Source organism: Pan paniscus, chromosome 22, assembly GCF_029289425.2.
Source record: "Pan paniscus chromosome 22, NHGRI_mPanPan1-v2.0_pri, whole genome shotgun sequence".
Taxonomy (NCBI): domain Eukaryota; kingdom Metazoa; phylum Chordata; class Mammalia; order Primates; family Hominidae; genus Pan; species Pan paniscus.
Window position 1 is genome coordinate 10,535,092 of NC_073271.2, and position 20,108 is coordinate 10,555,199.

At 48.3% G+C, this 20,108-nt stretch overlaps 1 protein-coding gene across 1 annotated transcript; it reads left to right on the forward strand.

Annotated features, from left to right (window-relative positions):
• Positions 1-13,596: 13,596 nt before the first annotated feature.
• On the forward strand, positions 13,597-18,315 carry LOC134729752 (putative ankyrin repeat domain-containing protein 20A5). Its single transcript, XM_063601452.1, has 3 exons — positions 13,597-13,817; positions 17,859-17,973; positions 18,136-18,315. Exons 1-3 carry the CDS (start codon positions 13,651-13,653, stop codon positions 18,313-18,315), a joined length of 462 nt encoding a protein of 153 aa, XP_063457522.1. The 5' UTR covers positions 13,597-13,650.
• Positions 18,316-20,108: the final 1,793 nt, after the last annotated feature.

Consider the following 20,108-nt stretch of genomic DNA (forward strand, 5'->3'; position numbering starts at 1 on the left):
CCATACAAATGCAGACAATGGATATTTGACAAAGGAACAAAGGCAGTTCATTTTTCAACAAATGCTGTTAAACAATTGGATGTCCAAATGCAATGCAAAGAGAGAGAGAGAGAAAAGATTTCAACAGAGACTTAAATGTTTCATAAAATAACTCAAAATATGATCAGTAGTCTAAATATAAAATGCAGTAATGTAAAACTTTTAGAGGGTAGGTGCAGTGGCTCATGCCTGCAATCCCAATGCTTTGAGAAGCCAAGATGAGAGGATCACTTGAGACCAGGAACTTAAGACCAGCCTGAGCAACATATGGAGACTCTGCCTCCACAAAAAAAAAATAATGGCCAGATGTGACCCACATCTGTAGTCCCAATCACTTGCGAGGCTAAGGTGGGAAGATTACTTGAGCCAAGGAGTTTGAGGCTGCAGTGAGCTATCATGGCACCGCTGCACTCTAGCATGGGTGACAGAGTGAGACCCTGCTTCAAAACATCAACAACCAAACAAACCTTTAGGAGAAAACATAGGAGAAAGTCTACATGACCTTGGGTTTGGCAAAGCTCTTTTTTTTCCCATGCACAAAAAGCATGATCCGTGGGAAAAAATTGATAAATTATACTTTATCAAAAGTTAAAAAAATTCTGTTTTGCAAAAGTGACTGTTAAGAGAATCAAGACACAGACTAACAGAAAATGTTTTTACACCACATAACTGATACAGAACTTGTATCCAAAGTATACAAATAACTCTTAGACCTCAACACTAAGAAAAAAACAACAAGAGAAAACCACAAAGCCCAACTTAAAAATATGTCTACCTATTTAATGCAATTTCAATAAAAATTCATTCAGGCTTTTTCTTTGGTAGAAATTCACAGATTCTAAAATTTGCATGAAAAGAAACTGTGCGTAAGTAGCCAAAATAAATGAAAGAGAAGACCAATTTTGGGGGCTTATACTTCATGATTTCAAGATTTATTATAAAACTACAGCGAATCAAGATCCTAGTGTAAAAATAGATGATAGTTCATTGGAACAGAATAAAGTTTTCAGCTATAGACACATAATGACACTGACAAGAAAATGAAAAGCATTTCACAGACTGGAAAAACATTTGCAAAATGTATATCCAAACAAGGATCTATATCTAGTATATATGAAGAACTTTTACAGCTCATAAGAACACAATAAGCCAATTTAAAATGGGCAGAAGATTTGCTTAGACACTTCACCAAAAAAGATCTATAGGTGGCAAATAAGCACATGTAAATTTGCTTGGCATTATTATTCATTAGAGAAATGCAAATTAAAAGAAGCTACCAGTATACTCCTACTAAAAAAATGGCTAAAATTAGAAACCCTGACCAGCTAGAGCAACTACAACTCTCATATACTGCTGGTGGGTTTCTGAAATGGTACAAACACTTGGAAAATTGTGGGAATTCTTAAAAGTGAATCATATAACCTAGCCATTGTATTTCTAAGTAGTTATCCAAAATACCTGGAAGCATATTTCTGTACAAAAAATGAGTTCATAAATGTTAATTGTTTTATTTGTAATAGCTAAAAACTTAAAATAACACAAATATTCATCAAGTAAATAAATAAATTGAAGCATACCCATATAATGAAATATTGCTTATTAATAAAAATAAATGAACTCCATATGCTACAACATGGATAAATCCCAAAATTATTATGCTGACTGAAAGATGCCAGAATACCTACTTCATAATTGCATTTATATAACATTTTGGAAAATAGGAAGTAATCTGTAGCATCAGAAATCAGATCATTGGTTGCCTGTGGGATAGATGGGGTTTGAAAGGGTGGGAGGAAAGGCTTAAAAAGAAACAGGTGGAAACTTTGGGAATACGAGTGTGTTATGTTGATTATGGAGATAGTTTTATGGATTCATGAATATATTTCAAAACTTATCAAATTGTAAATTTAAATACATGCAGTTTTTATGTGAAATCTTGACAAAGGTTTAAAGAAAAAGATGTGTTTTGTCTTTTTAAAAACTTGTTATTAGAAGGTTGAATTGCTATTACTTAATTATTTTCCTCTGTTTTAGACTATAATCTTTTCAAAGTCAGGAATCCATTCTATTTTTTTTAACTTTTATTTTTAATTCAGGGTATGTGTGCACGTTTGTTCATAGATAAATCTGTGTCTGTGACATAGATAGACTTTTGTTGTACAGATTATTTATCACCCACATATTAAGCCTTGTACTCATTAGCTATTTTTCCTGATACTCTCCCTCCTCCCACCCTCCACCCTCATGTAGATCCTAGTGTCTGTGTTTGCCCTGTATGTGTCCATGTCCCTGTGTTCTCATCATTTACTCCACCTGTAAGCGAGAACATGCAGTATTTGATTTTCTGCCCCTCTTAGTTTGCTAACGATAATGACCTCCAGCTCCGTCCATGTCCTAGCAAAGGACATGATCTCATTCTTTTGTTACGGCTGCATAATATTCCATGGTGTATATGTACCACATTTTCTTTATCTGTCTACATTTTCTTTATCACCACGCCTGGCTAATTTTTTGTATTTTTACTGGAGACAGGGTCTTTCCATGTTGGCCAGGTTGATCTTGAACTCCTGACCTCAGGTGATCCGCCCGCCTTGGCCTCCCAAAGTGCTGGGATTACAGGCATGAGCCATGGCGCCTGGCCAAATGCTAGTGATTTTTGCACATTGATTTTGTATCCTGAGACATTGTTGAAGTTGTTTATCTCCTTAAGAAGCTTTTGGGAGGCTGAGGCAGGAGAATTGCTTGAACCTGGGAGGCGGAGGTTGCAGTGAGCTGAGATCACACCATTGCACTCCAGCCTGGGCAACAGAGTGAGACTCTACCTCAAACAAAAACAAACAAACAAACAAAAAAGCTTTTAGGCTGTAATAATGGGTTTTCTAGATATAGGGTCATGTCATCTGCAAACAGAGATAGTTTATCTTTCTCTTTTCCTATTTGGATGCCCTTTATTTCTTTCTCTTGACTGATTGCCCTGGCCAGAACTTCCAGTACTATGTTGAATAGGAGTGGTGAGGAAGGACGACCTTTTCTTGTGCCGGTTTTCCAAGGGAATGCTTCCAGCTTTTGCCCATTCAGTATGATGTTGGCTGTGCGTTTGTCATATGTGGCTCTTACTATTTTGAGGTATGTTCCTTCAATACCTAGTTTATTGAGAATTTTTACCGTAAATGGATGTTGAATTTTATCAAAAGCCTTCCCTGCATCTATTGAGATAATCGTGGGTCTTTTGTCTTTAGTTCGGCTTACGTGATGAATCACATTTATTGATTTGTGTATGTTGCACCAGCCTTGTATCCCAGGAATAAACCCTAGTAGATCTTGGCGCATAAGCTTTTTGATGTGCTGCTGAATTTGGTTTGCCAGTATTTTATTGAGGATTTTTGTATTGATGTTCATCAAGAATATTTGCCTGAAGTTTTCTTTTTTTCTTATATCTGCCAGGTTTTGGTATCAGGATGCTGCTTGCCTCATAAAATAGGGAGACGTCTCATCTCAATTTTTTTTTAATAGTTTCAATAGGAATGGTACCAGCTCTTCTTGGTACATCTGGTAAAATTCAGCTGTGAATGTCTGGTCCTGAGTTTTTTTTGGCTGGTAGGCTATGTATTACTGCCTCAGTTTCAGAGCTCATTATCAGTCTGTTTGGGGATTCAATTTCTTCCTGGTTCAGTCTTAAGAGGGTGTATGTGTCCAGGAATGTATTAATTTCTTCTAGATTTTCTAGTTTATGTGCATAGAGGTGTTTTACAATATTCTTCTGCCTCAGCCTCCCGAGTAGCTGGGATTACAGCCACGTGCCACCACGTCCTGCTAATTTTTGTATTTTTAGTAGAGACGGGGTTTCACCATGTTGGCCACGGTGGTCTCAAACTCCTTGACCGGGTTCAAACTCCTGACCTCAGGTGATCCACCCACGTCGGCCTCCAAAAGTGCTGGGATTACAGGTGTGAGCCTATGCACCCGGCCTCCGAGTCAGCTTTTCTAAATAAAATTATATTGGAACATGGCAGTACCAGGGCAGAGGAGGGCAGGGCAATGCAGGACTGGGCCATGGCAGCGCTTGGTCAACTCCAGGGCAGGGCCAGAAGCAGCACAGGGCCAGGGCCAATGCTCAGGCCAGGGACAGGGCATGGCAGGAAGTGCCAGAGCAGGGCCAGGCCAACGTTGGGGCAGGGCAAATCAGGTCAGGACACCTCCAAGTCCAGCTCTGGCCCTGCCTTGGCCCTGGCCCCTCCCTGGCCTGACCTTGTCCCTGGCCCTGCCCTATCCATGCCCTGTGTATTTGACCAATGTTTCATAACCAGAATCCTACCAGGAACTTAAACAAATCGACTACTTTTGTGCATTTTTAGTAGAGACAGGGTTTCACAATGTTGCCCAGGCTGGTCCCGAACTCCTGAGCTCAAGCCATCTGCCAGCCTTGGCCTCCCAAAGTGCTGGGATTACAGGTGTGAGCCACTGCGCCAGGCCAAGTATTTAACCTCTTTATGCCTGTTTCCTACATTTGGAAAATGGGGATACTATAAGTAACTAGCACACAGAGTTATTGTGAGAATTAATGCCTCACATATATACATATTTATATAGTTATAGTCATAGAACAGTACCAGAAGCAAAGAAAGTATTGGTTAAAATTTAGTGATTATTAACTACTGCAAATATTATTACTATTACAAACAACATAGTATAGATAATATTATTACTAGTATAGTTATCTTAAAAATCTAAAAATTTTAAATAATATCCTAATGTAATCTCTCCTGCTCTGCCCTGGCCCTGCCCTGGCTCAGCCTTAGCGCTGGCCCTGCCCCTAGTCCTACCATATCCCTGGCCCTGACCCTTCCCTGGCCCTGCTGCTGCCCTGGCCCTTCCCATATTCAGGCCTTACCATGGCCCTCCACTGGTCCTGACCCTGCCCTGGCCTGGTCCTAACCCTGGCCTACCCCTGTAGAACAGAGAAGGGGTAGGGAAGATCCAGGGAAGGGCTGGGGCAAATAAAGGACAGGACACATCCAAGTCCAGGAAAGGGCTAGGGCCATGACAGAGCCAGGGCGAGTCCTTGGCAGGGCCAGATTCCAGGCCAGGGCCAGGGAAGGGTAATGGCAGGGTCACTGTATGGCCAAGGTTCAGGCCAAAGCCAGGGCAGGGGCAGGAGCAGGCCTGCATGAGGGCAGGACCAGGGCCAGGGATGTGGCAGGACCAGGGGCAGGGCCAGGACCAGGGCTGTGCCAGGACAGAACAAGAGCAGAGCAGGGCAGTACCACAGCCAGGCCATAGAGAGGGCAGGGCAAATGCCAAGGCAAGGCTAGGGTAGTGCCAGGGCTGAGGCAAGGTCAGGGAAGGTCTAGGGCTGAGTCAAGGCTAGAACCAAGACAGGGGCAAAGGCTGGGGCAGATCTAGGGCACAAGCAGGCCAGGCTAGGGCAGGGCAATGGCAAGACCAGGCCATGGCAGGGCCAGCCCTGGATAGAACAGGGCACAGGCAGGTCAGGGCCAGGGACATGGCTGGGACAGGACAAGGACCAGGGCAAGGGCATGCCCAGGGCAGAGGTAGGGCCAGAGCCAGGGTCTGGACAGGGACAAGTCAGGTCCATTCCAGGGCCAGAGTTCAGACCAGGGCCAGGGCAGGGCCAGGGCAGGGCCAGGGCCAGGACCAGGAAAGGGCAATGTCAGGACCAGGGCCATGGCAGGACCAGCAACAGGGCTAGGGCGAAGACAGGGACAGGGACAGGGTCAGGGCTAGGGCCAGAATAGCATGCCAGGGTAGGGCCAGGGCAAATCAGGGCCAGGACAGGGTCAGGCCCAGGGCTAGGCCAGGTATGGCCTTAAGCAGCGAAGGCCAGGGCCAAGGTCCATGCCAGGGCCAGGGCCAGTCCGGGGTAGGAGCATGGCCATGGCCAGGTCTAGGACAAGGCTGAGGCAGGGCCAAGGTCTGCGTCAGGCCCAGCAAAAGACCATGGCAGAGCCAGAGGAGGAGCAGAGCCATGGTAGGGCCAGGACAGGGATGGGCCAAGGCAGAGCCAGGTTAAATCAGGGACAAGACACCTTCAAATCCACTTCAGAGCCAGGGTCAGGGCAGGGCGAGTTCAGGGTCACGGCCAAGGGCTGGGGCTGTCAGGATCATTGGCAGGGCCAGGGCCATGGCAGGACTAGGGTCAAGAGCAGCGGTCAATGCCAGGCCAAGGCCAGAACTAGGACCAGGTCTATGCTAGGGTCAGTGCGAGGGCCAAGGTGGGGTCAGGGCAGGGCCAAAGGCAGGGCAGTGCCAGGGCAGGGCAGGGTGGAGCAGGCCCAGGGTAGCACAGGGTGAAGGCAGGGCATGGCCAACCAGGGCAGGTCTATGGCGGGGGCACGGCCAGGGCCAGGGAAGAGCCAAGACAGTGGCAGCTCCAGGGCAGGGCCAGGGTTAGGACCACGGATGTGTCCCAGTGTCCAAGGCCAGTGCCAGGGAAAGGGCAAGGGTAGGGAGCAGGGTCAGGGTCATCTAAAAACCAAGGACAAATCTAGGCCCAGAGCAGGGCCAGGATAGGTACCTGGCAGGGCCAGGGTCTGGGACAGGGCCATGGCAGGGCCAGGGCCACAGCCAGGTCTGTGCTATAGCCAGGTACATGACAGGGCCCAGGCAAGGCTAGGGTGAAGGCCAAGGTAGGGCCAGGGCAGGGTCAAAGCCAGGCTAGGACCAAGGCAGGGCCAGGACAGGCAGGATGGGTCCAGGAAAGCATAGGGCCAAGGCAGGGCAGGGCCAGGCCAGTGCCAAGACCTGGACAGGGCCAGGGAACAGCCAGGGCAGGGACAGGGCCATGGCCATGGCGTGGGCAGGACCAGGTTCAGGGCAGGAGCAAAAGAAGGGCAAGGACAGTGCAGGTTCTTGGCACAGCCGGGGTCCAGGACAGGGTCAGGGCAGGGCCAAGGCAGAGTCTGGGCCATGGTAAGACCAGCAACAGCGCTAGGGCTAGGATAGTGACAGGGTCAGAATCAGGGCAAGGACCAGAGCAGTGCAAGGCCAGGGTAGGGCCGGTATTTCAGGGTCAGGACAGGGTCAGGGCCAGGGCAGAACCAGGGTAAGGTCTTAAGCCAGGAAGGGCCAGGGCCAGGGCCAGGATAGGTCCAGGGGCTGCATTAGGGCAAGAGCAGGGCCAGACCAGGGTAAGGGTCAGGGCCAGGGCCAGGATAGGGACAGGGCAAGAAACATGGCAGGACCATGGGCAACACCAAGGCCAGAGCTGAGCCAGGGCTGAGTCAGAGCTGAGTCAGGGCTGAGTCAGGGCAAGGCATGGTATGGCCAGTACAGGACAGGACCAGAGCCGGTCCATAGATAGAGCAGGGCCAATGCCAAGGCAGAGCCAGGCTAGTGCCAAAGCTGAGGCAGTGTCAGGGCATGTTCAGGGCGGGGCCAGGGCCAGAACCGAGCCAGGGCACGGCCAAGGCAGGGTAAGGCAGGGCAATGGCATGGCCGGGTCAGTGCCAGGACAAGGCAGAACAGGGCAAGGCAATGGTAGGGGCAGAGCAGGGACAGGCCAAAACAGGGTCTAGTCACTTCAGGGCCAGGGCCAGGGCCAGGGCCATGGCAGGACAAAGGCCAGGGTCAGGGCCAGGTCTGGGCTAGGGCCAGGTCCAGAGCAGGCCGTAGCCAAGACTAGGGTGAGAGCCAAGGTAGGGCCAGGGCAGGGTCAAAGCCAGAGTAGGGTGAAGGCAGGACCAGGGCAGGGTGATGACACAGCCAGAGCACGGCAGGGCAGGTTGGTGCCAAGACCAGGGGCAGACTACTGCCAGCTCAGGGCCAGGGAAGGGCCAGGGAAAGGCCAGGGCCAGGACAGAACCAGGAAAGGGTCTGGGTCAGGGCCAGGAGCAAGGCAGAGCAGGGCCCGGGCCATGGCAGAATCAGGGCAGGTCCTTGGCAGGATGAGGTTCCAGGCCAGGGCCAGGGCACAGGCAGGGGCAGGGCCTGGATAAGGGCAGGGCCAGGGATATGGCAGGACCAGGGTCCAGGCCAGGGCCAGGGTCCAGGCTGGGCCAGGACAGGACCAGAGCCAGGCCATAGTGAGGGCAGGGCAAAAGCCATGGCAGGGTCAGGGCAGGTCCAGGGAGCGGCCAGCACCAGGCAGGGCCAGGGCACAACCAGGGCAGGGTAAGGCAGGTCAGTGGCACCACTGGGCCATGACAGGGCAAGGTCAGTGCCAGGAGAGGGCAGAACAGGCAGGGCCATGGTGGGGCCAGGGCAGGGACAGGCCAAGGCAGGGCCAGGACAAATCAGGGCCAGGACATGTCCAAGGCCAGGTCAGGGCCAGAACAGGACCAGGACCATGACCATTGGCAGGGCCAGGATCAGGACAGGAGGCAGGGCCAGAGCCAAAGCTGGGTCAGCGCAGATTCAGGGAAGGTCCAGGGCAGAGGTGGAGCCAGGGCCTGAGCCAGGGAACGGCCAGTGCAAGGGCAGGACCAGAGCAGGGACAGGGTAGCACAGGGCCAAGACAGGGCCAGGGTGGGACCAGAGCAGGGCAGGGCTGAGACAGTCCAGGTAATGGTAGGGCAGGTCCAGGGCAAGGCAGGGCAGTACAGGGCCAGGTCCACAGCACAGGCAGGGCATAGCCAGGCCCATTGTGAATGCATCGGCCCTCCCTACAAGGCTCCTGCCACCTGGCCACTGCCGCAGCCTGGCCACTGCTGTAGGCCTGCCCCAACTCTGGCCACAGCCACCTGCCCTCCTACCGCTCCAGCACACTGCAGTCTGCATTGCCCCCACGAGCCCACAGAGAAGTGAGCTGCGGCGTTGCAGGCTCCAGGTGTCTCCTCCTACTCCTGGCACGGAGCAGCTGGGACGGCAAAGCCAGAAAATCCTAGAGGAAGATGCAAGGGGTGGTAGCATCAGAGCCTCACTTTGTCATGCCAGCCACTGGGTGGCAGGGGCCAGTTTCAGTGAAAGCACTCACAGCCACCCTTCAAAGTCCAGCCTCTCCTTTTGGCCCAAGCTGGCCAGAAACCGGGGCCTGGGGTGGGTGCTGGAGACACCACAGTGCCTGGCTCCTCACTCCACAGGAACTGCTGGGCCCACCTGGGCTGCACTCCTCGGGGAGCAGGAGCAGCAGAAACTCAGACCCAGCCAACCCTCTGCACCCAGGTGCCACTTCCTGTTCTGGATGCCTTCGCATACAGGGCCCTTTCCCCAGTGGTGTCTGCTACTCCATACCAGGGGGTGCCAGGCAGTCTCTGTGGCACAGACTCAGTGCATGGGCCCAGGAACCACGGTGGGTATGGGGGCTCTGCCATGCTCAGGATTTTCACAGAAACACCATGTGTCTGCCACGCTCCAGTATGAGCAAGAGTAGGTTGCCCTCTGGAGTGTGGAGTCCAGGGAGAGGAGAACCGCTCCTTCCTTGGATGCCACCACTGTCACTGCCAACTCTGCTGACCGTCGCCAGCAGTGCAGCCCCCAACAGTACCCAACTTGCCCCCCTCCATGGCTAATCCTGCCCTCAATAGCGCCCCCCACCTCCACCCCCCCCAACGCCACCAGCAGCGTATACCCAATAGTGCCCTAACCTGTTCTCCTCTATGGGCATTGCAGCCCCAGAGAGTGCCCATAACACACCCCCCACCATGGGCAGTGCAGCCCCATATAATGCTACCAACCAGTACCCCCAATGCAGGCAGTGACACCCTAGATAGCACCCCCACCCCACCCCACACTGTGAAAAGTGCAGCCCTGATAGCCCCTGTCCTACCACTCTGGTCATGCTGCAGTCTCTGTCACCACCACCACCAGCCACAGTGAGGCAAGCCACTGGGCCGCAGGCTCTAGCCTCCAGCAGCTGGGCAGGGAGCAGCTCTTGCTGATGGCGGCCTGCTACCACTCCAACCACGCTGCTGTCTCCATGGCCATCTTCTTTGACTACAAAAGAATAAAACTAGGTATCAATAAGAAGAGTAATTTTGGAAACCATACAGTCACATGGAAGTTAAACAGTACGCTCCTGAATGAATGACTAGTGGGTCAATGAAGATACTAAGATGGAAATTGAAAAATTTCATGAAACAAATGGTAATGAAGACACAATATACCAAAACTTATGATATGCCAAAAACAGTACAAAGGCAGAGATTCATAGCTATAAGTGCCTACCATCCAAAGAGAAGAAAAACTTCAAATAAACAATACATCTTAAAGAACTAGTAAAGTAAGAACAAACTAAACCCCAAATAAGAAAAGAAATAATAAAGATCATAGCAGAAATAAAATTGAAGTTAAAAAAATGCACAATATTAAACAAAAAGTTGGTTTTCTGGAAAGCTACACAAAACTGACAAACTTTTAGCCAGGCTGACTAAGAAGAAAGAGAGAAGATTCAAATAAATAAAATCAAAAAATAAAATAGGAGACATTACAACTGATACTTCAGAAATTCAAAGGATCTTAACTGGCTATTATATGCCAATAAATTGGAAAGCCTAGTAGAAATCCTAGACGCATACAACCTACCTAGTTTGAACAGTGAAAACATCCAAGACCAGAACAGATTGGTAACAAGTAATGAGATCGAAACCATCAGAAAAAGTCTCCCAGTAAAGAAAAGCCCAGGAACTGATGGCTTCACTGCTGATGGCTTCACACCACACATTTACAGACCTAGTACCAATCCTACTCAAACTATTTTGAAAAACAGCAGGGAATACTTCCAAACTTATTCTGTGGGGCCATTATTACCCTCATACCAAAATCAGACAAAGACATCAAAGAAGGAAACTACAGGCCAGCATCTCTAATATTGGTGCAAAAATCCTCAACAAAATACCAGCAAATCAAATTCAGCAATACATTAAAAAGATAATTCATCAGGATCAAGTGGGATGTATCCCTGGGATGCAAGGGTCATTCAACACTCAATGTGATATATCATATCAACCAAATAAATGACAAAACAGTATTATTATGTCAACTGAAACTGAAAAAGCATTTGATGAAATTCAGCATTCCTTCATGTTATAAATCCTCAAAAAACCAGGTACAGAAGAAACATACCGCAACATAATAAAAACCACATGAGAGAGACTCACAGCTAGAATCATATGGAATGGGGGAAAATGGAAAGCTTTTCCTCTAAGATCTGGCACATGATAAGGATGCCCACTGTCACCACTGTTATGTAACATAGTACTGGAAATCCTAGCTAAAGCAATCAGTGCAGCCCCTGATATGGCCCCCAACCCACCTTGCCCGCTGCCACCAGCAGTGTAGCCCCCTGATAGCGCACCCAGCACACCCAAACTGCCCCCTCTTCCCGCACCATGGGCATTGCAGCACCTCATAGTGCCTAAACCCAAACCCCCCCCACCCGCACCCCCGAGCAGTGCAGCCCTGGATAGCACCCTTAACCCACCTCACTGCTGCCGGCAATACAGTCTGGGATAGTGCCCCCAACTAGCAGGCCTAGCGGTTTTCTCTCATCCAATCAGAACATGAAGTCCAGGAACCTGGTTTGCATAACCTCAGTATATAAAGCATGCTAAGGGGGAGTTGCGCCATTGCAGGCTGTTGTACCTCAGCGTTCCCAGCCTCTCAGTTCGCACCTTAGAGAAGGTGAAAGCGGAGTACCCCGCCACACGCTGGGGGCTGGAGGCTGGATCCTGTGGCACCAGGGCTTGCCTCTGCATAGTGTGTGGCGGTGATGGAGACAGGCGACTGGCAGCGAGAGCTGTTCCTTGCCTGGATACAGGAAGGGAAAGAGGAGGCACCTACCACAGGCTGGAGGCTAGAGTCTGTGGGACTGCGGCTGGCCTCGCTGGCTCGCCTCGCTGCTGTGGGTGGCAGCAGCGGACACTGCAGCCGGCGAGAGCGTAGAAAGGCGATTGGGTAGATGCGCTATCCTGGGCTACATTGCCCGTGGCCGGGGGCTGGTAGGAGTGTTATTCTGGGCGTCACTACTTTAGGTGTGCTATCCCGGGCTGCGCTGTCCGCAGCAGCGGGGGGGGGGGGGGCAGGTTGGGGGCACTATCCTGGGCTGTATTGCCAGCAGCAGTAGGGCTGGTTGGGGGCCGTATTGGGTGCTACACTGCCCGCGACAGGGGGCGGGTTAGGGCCGCTACTGTGGTTACACTGCCGGCGGCGCCGGGGTGGGGGGACTGGTCTGGGTACTGACTGGTCTGGCTTCATTGCCCATAGTGGGGTGGGGGGCGGTATGGGGGCTGCACCGCCTGTGGCGGGGGGCTTGTTGGGGGCGCTATCTGGGGCTGCAGTGCCCCCCGCAGGGGATAGGTTAGGGGGAGTATCCCGTGATACACTGCAGGTGGAGCGGGGCGGGAAAAGGGGTTACAGGGAGGTGATTGGAGGGGGTGGTTTCAGGCGCTATCGCGGGCCAGACTGCTCATGATGGGGGGGCGTTGGGTGCGCTATTGGCTACACTGCCAGTGGCAAGGGACAGTTTGGGGGCGATACCCCACCAGTGGTGGGTGGGGAGGTGTGGTGGGTTGTGGGCACCATTAGGGGGCTGTACTGTGGTCAATGGGAGCGAGTTAGGGGAGCTATCAGCTGCTGCACTGCCTGTGGAGGGGATCAGGTTTGGTGCGCTATCGGGACCATATTCTCGGTAGTGGCATACGGGTTAGGGGAGCTGTCGGGGGCTAAGCCGTCCACGGGGGGTGCGGGTTGGGTGCGCTATCCAGGGCATCACACCCCGCGGCTGGGGTATGGTTGGGGGTGCTCTTCGCTATCTGGGACTGCATTGCCCATCGTGGGGAGCGGGTTGGGGGCCTTAAGGATCCGTGGCTGCACTATTCACGGTGGGGATCAGGTTGCAGCACTTTCTGGGGCGTCGCTGCCCGCGGCAGGGGGGTTGGTTGCGGGTCCAATCCGTGGCTGCATGGCCCACGGCAGGGGGCAGGTTGGGGGATTTATCTGGTGCTGCAACGTCTGAGGCGGGGACGGGTTGGGGGCGCTATTGGGTTCTACGCTGCAGCGGCGAGAGGAGGGTGTTAGGGGCGCCATCCCGGGGCCAACAGCGGGCGGCGGGTTAGGGGCGCTATCAGGGGGTGCCCTGAAGGACACTCCGGTGGCCGCGAAGTGCCCTTGCCAGCACCCGATCTCCCTTCCGAGGAGAAGCAGGGCGGGCCGCAAGGCCAGACAGGCCATCCTCCTCAGGCCCGGCTGGCTGAGCGCGTGCGATTCTCGGGCTGCCCCGGCGAGCCCAGGAGAACCGGCGAGCCCAGCGGTGCCTGCCCGCAGCTGCACCCCCACCTGCCAGCGCGTGCAGCTTCCCAGCGACTTCCGGGAGCCCGGCGGCCACCGCGTTGCAGGCGCGCACCCAACGGCTTTGCCAGGCTCACTCGGTCTGAGAGGTCGGAGGCTGCAAGTGTCGTTGCTGAAGGCTGTAGTGGACCGGGCTGGATCGCGGATTTTGAAGATCATAGATTGGGATCGCGGATTGGGGGTTGGATCTCGGATTGGGGGTTGGATCGGGGATTTGGGGTTGGATAGGGGATTTGGGGCTGGGTCGGCGGGGGCGGGGGGTGGTAGTGAAAAGGTGACAGGGAGCTGCCCCCTCTCAAGAGCCGGTGATTGGGGGTCTGAGAAGTCACCACCAAGAAGTTGTTCGGCTTCGGGAGCCGCAGGGGCCAGATGGTCCTGGACTCCATAGACCACGTCTACATGGGTTCCGGGTACCGAATCCGGGACTCCGAACTGCAGAAGATCCACAAGGTGGCTGTCAAGGGCGACGCCACGGAGGTGGAGCGCTGTCTGGCGCGCAGGAGCAGAGACCTGGATGCCCTGGACAAGCAGCAAAGGTAGCGGGGGCTCAGCCCGGGGTGGGAGGGGGTCCCCAGGCGCGGCTTTCCGGCAGCCCCTGGGACGGGGCCTTGCAAGGCGCCGGGCACCCTCTGAGCGGCGGAGCCAAACGGACCCTGAGCTGTTTTCCATCCCTTATAATTCCCTGGCTGGAGCAGTTGATGGAGAATTCGAGTGATTTAACTCACAAATTTAAGCATATACAGTGTTGTTATTTTTAACGTACACGTTTAAAACATGGTATATATACATTATAGGAGGTGCCTAATGAGAGAACTCATTTCCCTCTCAAAAATACCGTGAGTTATTTTCAGTAGGCGAAAAGTTCTCAGATAAAACTGTCCGTTTTACATCCGTATCCCCCTGTGTAGGTAGGTTCTTTACTGAAGGTTCTTAGAGAGAAACTTGGAAGTGGGAGGTGGGTTCTGTGTTCTTGAATGGGAAGGCACATTTTTCCCAAAATGTGAGCTCTTTCTCTGTTAATTAGTTTTACGTAGACCGAATGAAAATATCAAGGTTTTAAGATTTTTGTATGACACCTGCTGTCTTTCGCTATTGTGATGACATTTTAAAAAATTTCATAATGGAGTGAAAAAACACTTGCTCCTCTAGATAGCAAAATGTGCTATTAATTTCTACAATTAATTGTTTACTAACAGCTGAAAAGACAGATAAACGCATGGAACAGAATAGGCAACCCAGAAACACTGAAATTATGTAAGATATACATAAGGATTGAGGAGTAGGAAAGGATGAATTATTAATAAAAAAAGTCTGCTGTTTGAAGAAAACTAATGAAATTTTATGTCACAAACAAAGTTCCTGATGGAATACAGATTGAAATTTTTACATATGCAAATGAGTAAAGTGCCAGAAGAAAACACAAACGCTTATTTTGCAGGTACACTTTATGTTGACAAAAGCCTTCCTAAGAATGACCTCATAAGCAGACATTCTGAAGGTTGATTTAGCAAACTAAAAATTAAAACTGCCTGTGTTTCAGAAAAAAAAACAACAAAAGAGAACTTACTTGAAAAATATTAACTATATTATATATATATTCAAATGAAATGTATGTTTTCATTTTATAGGGAATTCATTATATATATATATATTTTTTTTTTTTTGAGTCAGAGTCTCACTTCTTTGCCCAGGCTGGTGTCCAATGGCACAATCTTGGCTCACTGCAACCTCTGCCTCCCGGGTTCAAGCAATTCTCTTCACTCAGCCTCCCAAGTAGCTGGGATTACAGGCAGGTGCCAGCATGCCTGGCTAACTTTGGTATTTTTAGTAGAGAGGGGTTTCACCATGTTGGCCAGGCTGGTCTCGAACTCCTGAGCTCAAGTGATCTGCCTGCCTCAGCCTCTCAAAGTGCTGGGATTACAGGCATGAGCTACGGTGCCCGGCCTATATTGTTTATTATGTATCGTATGATATATATATTACTGATACATATACCATATATTACAGATATAATCTGTAATATATATATCAGTTATATATACACATTGGATGAAAAGTTGTATGTATATATACACATTAGATGAAAAGTACATTTTCATTTTACAGGGAATTCTTTCAAATCAAATCATCAAAAACTCTAAAATTGGGCAAAGTACTTTTTTCCAGATCTACAAGTTACTTGTGTACGTAGGAAAAAGTCCTTCACATTTCTGGTATAAGAATTTAAAATAAAAGAGGAATGAAACAGTTTTCTATCCACAATATTTGTGAGGATGTTTTACACTCCTGCTTAAAGTCTAAGTTGCTGATTACTTTTCAAATAGGTAATTTGGTGGTAAGTACTACATTTAAAAAATATGTATGCCCTTTACTCATCAATTCCATTATACTAAAACACACTTAGGAAATAAAGATACATGCACTTTATTTTGCAACACTTATTTTAAAAAGAACCCATAGAATGGATCCTATAAATAAATTTCAGTTGCATCTGTAGGATGGAATAATATGTGACCATTGAAGGTGGCAATAGATACAGAAGTACATTGATGTGCGAAGATGTATTTTGTTATAGCTAGCGAGGAAAAAAAATCAGTTAAATTATACATACACACAAATATACTATGGTCTTGTTTTAGCAAAAAATATATACAAAATATAAAATTTGTAATTTCTGAGCATTTGTATTTTAAGTAAAGTTCTTTTCCTTTTTCTTATCTGTGATTGCTGCAGTGAGCATGTACAAAGCTTCTAGTAAAGTTTATTAATAAAGGAATAATCCTTGGGAAGAGAGGAATATGAATCTTACAATATTAAAAATAATTTCTCGCTTTCTATTTTTTATCATTATTTTGTGTATTGTTATCTTCTTTGAACTTTTAGCCTCTTCAGAAGTAAAAAGGGAATGTTTTTATCTGTTTCCAGATTTTATTTTCTGTATATATTATTATGTACATGTTTTTCTTATATATTCACTCAATTTATGCAGTGATAGATTAATAATTTCATTTCAATTGTATTCTTTAAAAATAAAAATAATATATAAATACTATTGCAAAAATATTGCTTTATAGGAGTTTATTTAAAAATATCGATATCCCCAACTGTATTTATCCATTCTTTCATTCCATTTATTCATCAAACATAACCTGAGTACCTGTTATGTAGCAGACATATTCTACTATCTCTCAGGACGCTTCTATCCTTAAAAACTTCATGTTTACCTGCCCTGCCTGCACAAGCTGAGAGATTTAATATAGGAATATTGGGACTTAATCTCCTTGAAACTTTGTGTCCCACCTTTCAAACAAAAGCATTTCTGAACTTAGAAAATAGTAGAAGATAACCTTTAACTGCTCTTTGAAAAGTTTATCAGTCTTAAATACTAATATTAATCATTGGAAAGTGTTATTTGCATATATTCTGTAAGTATTATAAGTATTGAATAAAATGAGCCATATGTATTCATTTGAATCATGAGTTTCCTTTGGCTTCAATTTGTTTGAAAATGAAGGAATTAATTTTTTTTTAAAAATGCATTATTGTTATTTCAGTGCTCTATCCCCATAGTACCTTTAAGAACTAAAATGTATTTACATGCCAGTTATATGCCTAGAACTGCCCTAGACCTGCTGAGTATATCATATTCTACTTAATGTAAGGTCTCATGGATTGTGTGATACCCCGCTATTTTATATATCAATAAGATAATTTTTTAAATGCTACCAATTATAGTTATAATAATATAAGTGGCATTCCAATGTCAGAGTTATTAAAATGTGACCTACTCTTTAAGCCATCTGCAAAGTAGGTGTAATTGTATCTTTTGCCTAATTAAAATGTTTTTGTTAAGTAGTAATAGTAACAATTATAATATCTGGCTGGGTGCAGTGACTCACACCTGTAATCCCAGAACTTTGGGAGGCTGAGGTGAGAGGATTGCTTGATGCCAGGAGTTTGAGACCATCCTGGGCAACAAAGTGAGATTCTTACTCTACAAAAATTTTTAAATAGCTGGGCATGCTGGTGCACATCTGTAGTCCCAGCTACTCAGGAGGCTGGGGATGGAAGATCGCTTGAGCCCAGGAGTTCCAGGCTGCAGTGAGCTATAGTTACATCATTGCACTCCAGCCTGGGCAAAAGAGTGAGACTTGTCTCAAAAACAAAAATCTTACAATTATTGAGTTGTAGGAACTATTCTAAATACATAGCTTCTCATTTAAGCATCACAATGGTGTCCTATGAGATAGCTACTATTGTCATCTTCATTAATGAGGAAGTTGAGGCACAGAAAGGCTAAGAAATAGTTGGTAAGTGACAGGATTTAAAGTAGGACTCAAACCCTAATTGAACTGAATCCAAAGACTGAGCTCTTTCTATTCAAATAGGCTGCTGTTTTCATTAAGGCAATGAGCAATCAGAGCTAGTAAGTATTGTACTTTCTTCAAAAAAAAAAATAAGTATTTGTTTTGAAGGCAGAGGAAAAACATGCTATTCATTTTTTACAGTTACATGAATGATTGTATGTTTTGAGATGTTGCACTACAGTTTCCTGAAAAGTCCTCTTACTCTCATAGAACTGCTCTACATTTGGCCTGTGCCAGTGGCCATGTGAAAGTGGTCACTCTCCTGGTTAACAGAAAATGCCAGATTGATATCTGTGACAAAGAAAATAGAATACCTTTGATACAGGTATATTAGAGCCAACTCTTTTAGCATGACATGGATTTGATTTGCATACATAGAATTAAAATAAATTGATCTCATTTACATATAACTAGTTGGTGAAACCTGTGGAATGTGTATTTTGAATTCTTGGAATTTACAATCTATTTCTTGGTCTAATACGGACAGGCTGTCCATTGCCAGGAAGAGGCTTGTGCCGTTATTCTGCTGGAACATGGCACCAATCCAAACCTTAAGGATATGTACGGCAACACTGCTCTCCATTATGCTGTGTATAGTGAGAGCACCTCACTGGCAGAAAAACTGCTTTTCAATGGTGCAGATATTGAAGCACTGGACAAGGTATAGATCAATCAACTTTCTTTCCAAAATATTTGTTTTAACATTGACATAGGTAAGGGTCATTTTTTTATATTTGGAAGCTCAACCATTCCCTGAATGCAAATGCAAATTATTTTGAAATAATTGTCTAAGATTTTATTTTAAATATTGATACTTTTAAAGGACCATTAAAGGGTATGGCTTTATAAAATGCACTTTGGAAAATATTTGTGAATTTGTTAAAGGTAAAACCTTTTCAACTTTTTTTCTGTGGAGGGTTATTCTTTCCTCCCCCCCCCCCCCCCCAATTAGTGTAAAACAACACAGGAAAGAAATTATGCCCTGGAAATAGGCTTTTTCTTAAAACTCAAACAAAACTAAAGCAAATAAGTGGACATGTTGCTGCTGCTAATTTTCTGAAAAACCGATGTATCATCTCTCAGTGGCACAAGGCTTAACAGGGGAAAATGGGAAGGGAAAAGGAGAGCAATCAGAAATATGCAGGTCACTTGGAAATTAGGTAATGAGAGAAAATGCCAAGAATAGTTTTTTTTTTCTCTTAGTTTGTTGTTCTTCCAGTTTATGCCTAAAACTTAAAGTATAGTAATAATAATTTAAAAAAAGCACCCCCAAAGCAACCAACCAATCCAAGAAAAAATACGTCTCAGGGTTCTGTTGGTCCTCTTGCATGGGCGGCCCTGCCCCCCTGTTCTGGCCCGGCTCAAGCACCCTCCACCCTACCCCAGCCTGCTCGAAGGAGCCCTGTCTACCAGAGCAGAGGGCTCCCTCTCCCAGGCTCTATCACTCTGGCTCTCTAGCTCTCTCACCCTCTCTCTATTTCTCTTATTCCCCCTCCATCTCATGCTCTTTCTGTCACTCTCTCTCTTTCGCTCTCTCTCTCTCCTTCCTGTCTCTCTCTATATCGCAGTCTCTCTCCCTCAGTTTCTATCTCTCCATCCCTCTTTCCCTTGCTCTCCTTCAAGCTGTATCTTTGTGTATCTGTGTGTGTCTGTGTGCCCACGCGCATGCACCCATGTGTGTCTGTGGGTTTGCTCGTGGTGGTGGTGAGGTGTGTCTGGCTGTCCATCAGCCTCTCTCTCCCGGGATCAGTCTGCCAGCTCTAGTGGCAGCGCCGGGCAAAGCAGCTCCTCCCACTCACTTGGCCACGGGCCATGTCCTTGTCGGGACAAGCGACACTGTTAGTGACATTGTGAGAGAAAGGGCTCGTAGGGCTAGGGCGGCTGTTCACCCCTGGGCAGCCCTGGTAGCTCTGGGTGGGTGAGGAAAGAGGGGGCCTTGCAGGTGGGGCGGCAAGGGAACCAAAACAATCCCTCGGGCGGCAAGGAGGAGGACAGGAGGGTATCCCAGGACCGTGGGCCCAGGGCCCTGAGGGCTGGGAGCACAAACTGTCCTGAGCAGGCGCGATGTGGTGGAAGCTTGGGAGCTCAGGAGCCTGGGGAAGGCCTGGAGCGTCGGAAGAATGGAGGCCACCCAGAGAGCCCGAAGTCTGGGCAGGGGATGGAAACCTCTGGCGTCCCCACTCAACAGCAGGGTGCCACCACGGCGGTCCAGTGCATGGCCTCGCCAGCGATGGCGGGAGGCTCTTGGAGGCTGGCGGAAGGTCCAGCGTGGAGACCCACAGTGCTGGGGCGTGGAGGGGGAGAGCAGCCCAGCAGCGGGCGAGTGGCTCGGGGTGACCGATCGGAGCCCCGCGGCCCTGGAGTGGCGGTGATGCCTGGAGCCAGGCAGGCGTGGCCGGGCCCGGCTCTTGTGTCAGCCAGGTATCACTGCCGCTGTCTAAGGCCTTACCGCCTTGAAGA

Excerpts from the sequence above, each read along its gene's own strand:
- LOC134729752 (XM_063601452.1), top strand. The coding sequence starts at position 13,651 with ATGGTCCTGGACTCCATAGACCACGTCTACATGGGTTCCGGGTACCGA. Across the intron at positions 13,818-17,858 it reads GCCCTGGACAAGCAGCAAAG|AACTGCTCTACATTTGGCCT; the intron begins GTAGCGGGGGCT and ends TTACTCTCATAG. Across the intron at positions 17,974-18,135 it reads ATAGAATACCTTTGATACAG|GCTGTCCATTGCCAGGAAGA; the intron begins GTATATTAGAGC and ends TAATACGGACAG.